At 36.6% G+C, this 10,605-nt stretch overlaps 1 protein-coding gene across 1 annotated transcript in view; it reads right to left on the reverse strand.

Moving 5' to 3' along the window:
• The window catches only part of ARMC3 (armadillo repeat containing 3), a 73,381-nt gene extending 63,247 nt beyond the window's left edge, over nt 1-10,134 (reverse strand). The window contains exons 1-2 of the mRNA XM_009275221.1: nt 10,087-10,134; nt 1,663-1,780 (exon numbers count right to left, since the gene is read on the reverse strand). Of these exons, the coding sequence (XP_009273496.1) occupies nt 1,663-1,780; nt 10,087-10,134 (166 nt within the window). The remainder of the gene's footprint in view (nt 1-1,662; nt 1,781-10,086) is intronic.
• Between the last annotated feature and the right edge of the window lie 471 nt (nt 10,135-10,605).

Raw genomic sequence — 10,605 nt, forward strand, 5'->3', positions numbered from 1 at the left:
TTCCCCAAGCCTGTAGCGCTGCATGGGGTTGTTGTGGCCCAAGTGCAGGACCCGGCACTTGGCCTTGTTGAACCTCATACAGTTGGCCTCGGCCCGTCGATCCAGCCTGTCCAGGTCCCTCTGCAGAGCCTTCCTACCCTCAAGCAGATCAACACTCCCGCCCAACTTGGTGTCGTCAATGGAGCACTTTGTAGCTGAATAGGCTCTGGCCATGCAAAGAACAGAAGCATTTTGTATGATTACAGTTCCTGCTCACTCAAAAAACACCTAAAACCCAAGAAACAAAATCGAAAACCTACTCCTATTCTCAGTTCCCACAACAGCTTTATAACTTATTTTGTAATGAACCATGCCTGTCCTTTGGCTACAAGTGAGCAATGTGAGAAGAAACTGGAGAACTATGCTCATTCTCAGGCCAAAACACAATTAAAATGCAAGAACTATTTTTTATTGAGGGATGGGACTTAATTTACTAACAACATTCAAGAAATAAATTAACTGCAAAGTGAAAACAACTCCTCTTGTGCCACACTGCAAAGTTACAGTCTAGTCTTCTGGAAGATTGCAGGAATATCTACATTAACAATTTAAAGGATTATTCATTTAGTAGAAACAGAAAAATTAAATATCTGTCCTCTTGCAGTGTGTTATATGTTACTGTGGACAGCAGGGATGGAGCCAACAGGAGTTCATGGTGTGCGGTTCATAGCTGTCTCCCAACAGTCCAAATTCTCTCTTCACATATTATTCAAAATTTGGTTGCATGCCCCCAGCCAAGCTTGCCATATTAAGCTGAACACAAACATCTCTCAGAACCCAGTGATCCCATGCCATCTGTTAAAGCCTTCAGCTCTTCTCTCACAACTTCAGCAGTGTTGATAATTGCCATCAGTACAGCAATCAGCATATAAAAATGTAATTTTTAAAGAAAACATAAATTAAATGGAAATTAATATTAAAACAGATTAATTATACTAAGAATGCTACCAGTGTATACCAATTTGAGTGGCTGGCATGGCATGAGTAGGAGGCAACTTAGGAAATTATGTGCTACATAATTTTGAGCCTTTGTTACACAGTTGTCTTCTGGGTACCCAGAACATGACGCTTAGCTACAGATAATACAGAGGCCTTTGGAAGATTTGGAATCTTGGAGACTTGTTAGATTCCCAACATATACAGAAATAAGCTTGATAAAGGAGGCTGAGCGGTCTCCAATAAATCATCTGTCACAGAAGTACTGGCACAAGAGATATATGCAAAAATAACAGAAACAGGCTAAAAAGTAATTTTCATTGAAAACTGAACCTTCAAATAACTACACTAATACAGAAGTCTCGAAGTGTAACATAAAAAAGAGAATTCTTTCCCAGATGCAGGTCTGTTGCTCATAACAAAACAGATCTAGGTTATACCTAAACCAAGCTCTATTAAAGAGAGAATAAAATTCTACAACAAAATTATAAAAATTTCCTTCACACAAACCACAGGACTTCTATATAACTGCAAATACAGGTTTGACAGATATTTCAGAAAACCCTCAAAACCTTGACAGAGACCTTTGAGATGAAATGAAGATTTCAGTGCTAGGCAACTAAAAAATTGTGAACTACTATCAAAATCTAAGCAATGCAAAGGAAAGCTCATTGCAAAAAGACTAACCTTTTGATGCAAATTTATATAGAGCATCACATGCTTTGGCCAAAACTTCCTCTTCAGGAGAACTAAGCATTAGCACAACTGTTGCTGCTGTTTTGCTTTCAATCAATAAAGGATCAAACTACAAACAAAAAAAGGAAAGAATAGTTTGACTTCTACTGAGCCTTCCCGTGTGCTGCAGCAGACCCCCACATTTCATGAAAAAAAAAAATCTAGTTTGAGATCTACACTGAGTTAGAAATATTAACATGAGTTGCTATTTACTTGGAGAAATTTGATTTTTTAATAACAATTTGAGACACTGTTGAAAAATAAGAAAGAATAATAGACTTCCAAATATAATCATGATTTCATCCCGTATGAAGATTTTGGGAAAACCTTGATGCTTCCCTGTACATCTAGGAAGTCTTAAAGGCAACAGACTATGTAATTCTGTTACACGTGTAAGAGCATTCTGTGGCTGCGGAACCAAGTTTCTTTTGAGCAGCTGTGCACAGAGCCTATGAACTTAGGTGTTGTATGAGGAAGAGGATTTGGCTACTTTGTGGCGTTAACACTTCAAAAAAACAAAAGGACCTTTCCTGTGCCTTTGTCAACTCAGTTCACTAGCTTACCATGATCTCGTACTAGCTGAAGTATTTGTATGCTCAGCCAACTCAAAATGATACAAAGTGTTCATTTCCATTTCTGACCTCTCTCACACAGAAAGAAATCTTCCAACAAATCAGGCAGTTTTCAACCCTCTTAACAGACTCTTTGGGACTAACATCACTTGAGAAAGGGAATCTTCTAAAAAAGCCTTTTGCTCTTTAACAAGACTCAAGGATTTCTGAAAATTCTACCCGTTAAAAAGTTTTAAGCTTATTTGGATTTAAAATATTTTTTTAATATGGAAAAACTGTCTTCTGTCTTCACACTTTAGGCCTATAGTGTATCTGTGTTACCTACAGAAAATACTAGATACCTAAGTCATTCAGTCTCTCAATATCAATGTATTTATCTTTAAAATACAGCAGATTAATAATTTAAGATAGCAATACAAATTATTTAAAAAAATCATTACAATGTATATTTATACCGTATATATTTTAAATTTTATATTATTTGTTTTACTTCATTCAAAACCCCTCTAATAGCTACATCAGAGGCACATGTTGCTGAACAATAAGGGCATGAAGATACATACAAGTCAGTTGTCAAGCAAGGAAATTATTAAGAACAAATCTTCAAAAAAAGTTATGAGTGGGTTAGAAGGAAAGTGAAAAAAGAGGAGGCTTTTTTCTTCTCCCTCCTCTGACTTGTTCAAAAATAAGGCAAAATACACTAGCACCCAGACTTCTAAATTCGTATTTTTGGTAGGTTTTTAAATCTAAGTAATTTCATCATCTTCCATGAAGCATATCACACAATTTAACAGTCTGCAAGATCAAGATCCAAGTTTCATTAGCAGTTAAGAGGTTGCCTGGCTAACGGGCTTAACTGGTCTCCCCAGCTTCAAGCAGGTGTGAAAACCTGAAGACACTGTCCAACTTCATGCTTGCTGTGACAGGCTGGAGGCATGGGACAAGTCATGGAACAAAGCTCCTTTTTAAAGAAAACATAATCAGCTTACTGTACCATAAGTCATTTTGCTTAGTAATGACTCAGCAGCAAGAATTAAACCCAATAGTGGCACAGTGGTCCACATTACATCTTAATGGCGGATCTAAAGTGATGGAATTCTTTATAGGAATTTTCTTTTTAGATTGTAAGGAGGCAAAAAGTTCAGCCTATCACAGCAACATTCATTCTACCCATTCAACACAGTTTGTTCATTCTACCCATATGAGAGGCATATAGGAGAATTGAGAGATGACTGAAAGCGCCTTTAGCCACCTTCATACTTCTCTACTTCTGCACATTTCTGTCCTTGGCGTGGACAGAACATGATCCTCCAGGAAAGTGCTATGATTTAAGCACAGACATATCTCCTGAGTCTGGCCAAATACTTGGTGATGGGATAAAACTGTAATTTTTAGTGAAGGCTGTTAGTCCTCCAGAGAAAAATAAACACAAAGACTGATCTCAGATGAAGTTTAATAAGAAATGAAATATGAAATAAGAGTTTTAAATCTCAGTTATTTTTTTACATTGATCTAATACCAAAGACGCTATTATGTTGCTCCATTTTCCTTGCCTCTCGTGTTCACAGGTAATTGTATAAACTACAATTCAATGATAATTCCTAGAATTTAATGACAGGTTAGTACATGAGCAGAGTGAAATTAGTCTAATCTCTACCCATTTGTATAGACATTACCCTCACTACTACTGTCTGAAATATTCAATAGGCACTTTCCTATTAGAAGCAGTTTTGTGCTGAAAACACAGTAAGAAGAGTCACTGAAATCAACGTATGTTTAAGAAGTCAGAGGCCTGAGCAGGTCAGTGATTTGCTGGGAAGTAACATTGTTCGTTAAAACTATCATAGAACTGGATGGGACTTCTGCTTATCATAATGTCAGCGTAGCTAGAGTTCCCCCCTCCTTTTTTTGGGGAGGGGTGGTGGTGTTTTGTTTTGTTTTGTTTTAAATCAAGGCTTGCTCCTAAATCTTCATACATCATTGCAAGACTTTTCCCTTAATGGCACATACAGGGCAGATTATGTGCTAGAATAATATGCCTGAAGTTACAAACAACCTTGAATTAGACACAGAAGTTTAACTGGTTTATAAGCAACATCATTTCCAACATTCAGTTTGTATTAAGAAAAAAGCAAGTTAAATGAAAAAGAAAGCTATAATTCAAAAACTCCTATATGTCTTTGATCATGATTTTTGTGTACATTTGACTTCAAAGCCACTAGAAACTGCAAAGTATTGGGGGTTTTTTTTGCTTCCATCAACTTAACTTAGTTGAAATTGAAGGTAATACAAAATATGTTTCCAGTCAAACAACAGACCCATCTAGCCCAGCATCCTGTCTCCCACAAAGGCCAGTAACAGGTGCGGGCAAGCAGACTATTAAACTTTGCTTATATTCCCTCACAGACTCCAGCACTCTGCAACCTAGAGAACTGGTGAGCTAGCAATTTTATCTCTGTATTCAAAAAGTCCAAGAAAAATCTTCCACCAGTTAATTTGGTAAATAATTTTTGAAGCCATCTGTATTTTAGCCACCCTTAATATTCTCAGACACAAGTATCACTGTTTAAGTCATATAAATAGTTGTGCCTTTCCTTTGTTTTAAAACTACCACCTGATAATTTTATTTGTCCTCTACAGTTCATTCACCATAAGAAACAGCAAAATAAATGACACCCATTTGCCTTCTCTGTATATTCATCATTTCGTAAGTTTCTACGATATTCCTCTTCACAGTCATTTCCTTTTGGGGATGAAGAAACCTACTCTCTTTGATCTTTCCTAATACAGAAGCCACTCTGTCTACTCTTGTTGTCTTCCTTAGTACTTTTCTATAGTTCAACTGTACCTTTTTTGAGATGGAAACATCAGAACTGTTAATGGCATTCAACATGTGCATGCATTTGCTAGTGGCATGGTGTTTTGCCTTTTATTTCTGGAATTTGAAATGTTGTGTTTATTCACTTTTGCCTACTTAGTAACTGGCTGCCATTTTCATGCAAGTATCCACATTAATTCTGATAGACTGGATGATACAGGTTGCAGAATAAAACCCCATGACATTCCACTGGCAATCTCTCTCCATTATGAAACCTGAACAGTAACTTGTTTTCTCGCCTTTGCTTTCTGTTTTATAACCAGACATTATTGCCAGGAGGGAATTTCTTTTTACCTGTTCATGCGAGTGAAGAGCCTGGTCTAAAAACTTTTGAAAAAGCTAAATAACTGTATCAACCAGATCACCATTATCCACTTGACTCCTCTAAAAAATTCAAATAGATTTCAGAGATTGAACTTTCTTCTACACAAGCGATATTGATTCTCGCCCATTACTATCATATTTATCCATACATCTTTTTTTTTTTCCTTTTTTTTTGGTAACTTTTTCTACCAATTAACACAGCATGGAAGACAAACTTTCTGGCCTGTAATTATTGATGTATTTCTTTTTGAAAATGAATTTTTCTACCCTCCATTCCTCTAGTACAAAGGGTACACATTAAATACCATAAGTAACAGTACCATAATTTCAGATTTTAGTTATTTTTCACTTAGAACAATACCTCGGCAAATACTATTTATTCATATTCGGGCAATTTCTTCACATTTGTTTTAGTGATTTGCTACATAGCTTTGTCTTCTGACACAAAAATAAGTAATTTCGCTTTTCTTTTATGACTTTAATCACCTAATAGTGTCCCTCTAAGAAGCTTCTTGCTTCTAGTCCATTTGGAAAAGGTTTATTGCTAGTTTTTGTATCCTTACCAGTATTCTCCCAAAACATTTTGTTGCTTTATGACATTGTGCTTTTATTTTTCATTTGTGAGTGCAAGGGTTTTTTTGTTTCCCCATTTAGATGCAAATCCGACCTTCTGAAGGATGTATTTTTCTGCTATTATTCTATCATTTAATCATGCTGTCATTTAAAAAAAAAATCCTTGAAATTTTAATTAAGTGACTACAAGGTCTGCTTTATCCTTGCATCTTTTGTAGACTCTTTAGAAGCATTACCGATATCTTTGATACTCTTAAGCCCTTTTCCTTTACCTAGAAAAATAGAATTAATGTATACCTGGTCATGTTAATTGTTTCAATTCTGTCATTGTCTCATCTCCTATACTAACAATATAAAACCAGGATATTCCACTGAATCACAAACAGTTGATGTTGGAAGGCACCTCTGGAGATGATCTGGTCCAACTGTCCTGTTCAGAGCAGGGTCAGCTGTAGCTCAGGGCCAGTGCACAGTCTGATTTTGAATATCTCCAAAGATGGAGACTCCATAACCTCTCCAGGTAACCTGTGCCACGTTCCATCATTCCTACAGTAAAAAAGGATTTTTTTCCTTATGTTTAAATGGAACCTCCTGGGTTTCAGTTTGTGCCCATTGCCTCTCATCCTTTCAGTGGGCACCATTGAGAAAAGCCTGGCCTGACTTCTTTCCTCCCTCCTATCAGGTATTTATACACATTGACAAGACCCCTCCAAGCCTTCTCTCAAGACTGAACAGTCCCAACTCTCAGTCTCTCCTCATATGACAAATGCTCCAAGCCTTTGCAGACTTGTTCCAGTAAGTCCATGTCTCTCTTGTACTGGGGAACCCAGAACTGGACACAGCACTCCCGGTGTGGTCTCACTCACCAGTGCTGAGTGGAAGACAACAGTCCCCTCCCTCAAGTTGCTGGCAACACTCTGCCTAACGCACCCCAGGATTTTGTTAGCTTTCTTTGCCCCAAGGGCACATTGCTGGTGCATGTCCACCAGAATCACCAGGTCCTTTCCTGTAAAGCTGCTTTCCAGCTGGTCATCACCCAGTCTGTACCGGTTATTCCTCCCCCAGGTGCAAGACTTGGCATTTCCCTTTACTGAACTTAATGAAATTCCTGTTTTCCCATTTCTCTAGTTTGTTGAGGTCCCTCTGAACGGCTGCACAACCATCTGGTCTATCAATCACTCCTCTCAATTTCGTATCTTCTGCAAACTTGCTGAGGGTGCACTCTGTCCCGTCATTCAGGTCACTAATGAAGAGGTTAAACAGTACCGGCCCCAGGATCAACCCCTGGGGCACAACACTAGTGCCTGACCTCCAGCTGGACCTCATGCTGCTGACCACAACCCTTTGAGCCTGGCAGTTCAGCTAGTTTTCAATTCATTTACACTGTCTATTTATCTTGTCTGTACTTCATCAGTTTGTCTATAAGGATGTTATGAGAGACACTGTTGAAAGCCTTACTAAAGTCAAGTCAAATTAATATTTAGGTATTAATTGCTCAAAAGAAGGTGTTTCTATGGAGACTGAATTTCAGGAGTTGACTGTCACTTCATATATTCCACCTTTTTAACATCAGTGTTGTGAATTAAGCCATTTTCAAAAATACTCAGCTATCTATAGCTTGCTTTCAGTGATAATGCCTCAGTATTTTCTCCAGTGGTAATCTTAGGCTTTCCTTTTAATGTCTATGCCCTAGCTGATGATCAAATTGTAATATTGTCTAGACCGAACTTAATGAAGATATCATATGAAAAGTTCCTATCAATCTATGTCAATGCTAGCATATTTTATCTGCCTGAATTACTGTCTAAGGTAATCCATATAGAGATAGAGGCTCAAAGCAATATTTTTCCTGGAGAAGCCCAATTCTCAAAACAGATAATAGTAAAAGACTAATTATGAAAGGCAGGGAAAACAGAGTCCTCAGGAATACTTTCTGAAACATAAGCAGTGGCTAGGCTGAGAGATGTGTTTTCCACCTGTTCCTAGAAATCTGTAAAAATTAGTGGTCATCTGCAGTACCATATATTCTCAGAGCATTCCACATGCACAAAGGCTCTCTTTTATAAACCTGTCCACACTATCTCAAGGCTTCTTTTCTTGGACTTGACATTTTCATAAGCAGATTATCAATCAGAAGATAATAGCTAATACATCTTTTATTTTGTTTGCATCTCATTTCCTGTCACCTGAAATATCCAGGTGAAATTTAAAGTTTTGAGATTTGATTTTACATTATCACTATTAACAATATTCTCATAGCTAGAAGATTTTCTTGCCTAATAGTTACAACTAATCAATGATCTGTTTTCATATTTAATACTGTTTTGCTATGCAACATTCAGGTTTTTTTCTCCTGATAGGACTGCTAGAAGAGATATGCAAGCCTGAAGTACAATAAGTGTAAAAACTAAGACAAGAACTGCAAATGCCATCTGGATTTCACTCTTTCCAATTATTTCCTTCTTAATAGTTTTATTGACCTTTTCTGTAAGTTTATTTTTTTCAATTGTTGACTGTCTTTTCTAACATTATTCACAGTTTATTGTAGTAGTTAGTAGGCTGTACCATACGTTTCTCCAGAAACTCTAATGGTGTCTTTTGGATCTAGAAATTGTGGTGCTGCTTCTACTGACTTTCTAGATATTTACTGAAAAAGTCAACTTTTATTACTTTGGAGGGGGTTAGCTCATCTGTATGCCTTAAATCTACTGTCATGGTTTCAATTTTTTTTCTTAGACTGCAAAGATACTTACTTTTAATTCTTCAGGCCTGTTTTAGTTAGTCCTATCCACATACACCTTCTTTGTGTCTCCTCCTGGTTTTCTAGGTTATTCTATACAGAAATGGCTTTAGATCAATTTATCCTCTCATGTTGAAGTTTTATGTCAAGTCTCCTTTCATAAGGATTTATTATTGATTGGAGCTTATGAATTACATTTGTAATATTAATCTTTCCACAGAACAGTTGGGCAAAACCTGATATCAATTGCTATACCTCAGTGACATTATGGCTATTGGATATTACTTAGTAAAAATTATTTATGCTTATTTAGTATTGAAATTGTGACATAGTTTTTGCTGATCAACTTTTCTATGACCTTTGAAAAAGCTCTTGTGATACCATCACTCTTTACAGACAAACCCATTGTTTATTTAAAGCAGTGTACTGAACTTTGCATTTAGTTTCATGCTCTTCTGTGGGACTCGTTGAGGTCCTAATTTTCATTAACTTAGTTATTATCTGGCACAGCATTTATATTATACTCTTTTCAATGTTTCTGTCTTATTTCCTCTACTTCTTTCTGAATAAACTAATTAAACTTTAAAAATACCTATATTTTGAACCTCTATCTTTTTGGGGGGTCTCTTTGTACCTTGTGAGTTTATAGAAACTCTTGAAAAATGTGCTAGTGGCCAGACCCTTAATCTCCACCTTTTGAAAAAAAGTCACATTACCACCATTATTCCATATTTGGCTTCAGCTCTTGTACTTCTCACTGTGGCACTTCCAATGATAGCAGAAAAACCTGAACTGCTGCTAAAGACTGTATATCTTTGCAAAAGATCCGGAATACGTAGGACTGTCATTCAAAACATCTGTAAAATTTTGTATTCAGTAAAAAACTCCGCAGATCCATCTAGGCTCTTAACTCTTTCGTCCTTAGAGAAAGGGAATGTCTCCACAGTCGAAAAGACAGGCAGATTTCAGGTTGCTCTTCTCCTTTCTCCTTTGATTTTTAGAAATGGAAAGCTAATACTGTTTCTTCAAATAAAAAGAAGCCTGGATTGTTTCATACATTACTATTTGCAAAGCCTGCCAAAGACAACAATCTCCACAAAGAACTACACATGCCCAGTCACTCTGGTTTGTATGCTGTCCAAGAAAAGCAGAAACAGAATCATCTTTAAAAGACATTTTTAGAATAACATGGGTAAGCTAGGAGAGTAAGGAACTATGTAAGGATGGTAAAGCTGGGCCTATGATTGTGTAATGTTTATTTTATAGCACATAGCAGTTTATAAACTTACCACATCCTTGGGTAAAGGCTCTACTTCCTTCTTTACTTTTTTACCCATTCTAAAAACAAAACAAAACAAAAAAATAAAAGCAGACAAACTCCCTTCTATGTTTTAGGAATCAGTTTACCAGTGATTTAGGAAAGCTTGTATGACAGACTTTCTCATTCATTTGACCCACCTAATCAGTTTGAAGATTTCTTTGACATAGTAATTTCTATGCAGAAAGTTGTCCCTTATAAACAAAACAAACTTTCTAACACTTGAATACATTTGGTAAAATACATCTGTCAACAAAATACATAACTAAAAAGAAAGATCTGAGACATCACAGGCTCAAGTTGTAATGTGGTACAAATACATAGGATATGCTTTTCTGTAAGTTAGTTTTATCTGCATCTATAAATCACATATGAACTTGAAGGTCCTATTAGGGTATTTCCCCATGTTTGTCTATACATTCTATGTTGGCAAACATTCTATACAACTGCAGAATGTACAAATAACTTCTACGTTGAAAATGTGGATCAA

This window comes from Aptenodytes forsteri, unplaced genomic scaffold, assembly GCF_000699145.1.
Source record: "Aptenodytes forsteri isolate BGI_AS27 unplaced genomic scaffold, ASM69914v1 Scaffold336, whole genome shotgun sequence".
In the NCBI taxonomy this organism is placed as follows: domain Eukaryota; kingdom Metazoa; phylum Chordata; class Aves; order Sphenisciformes; family Spheniscidae; genus Aptenodytes; species Aptenodytes forsteri.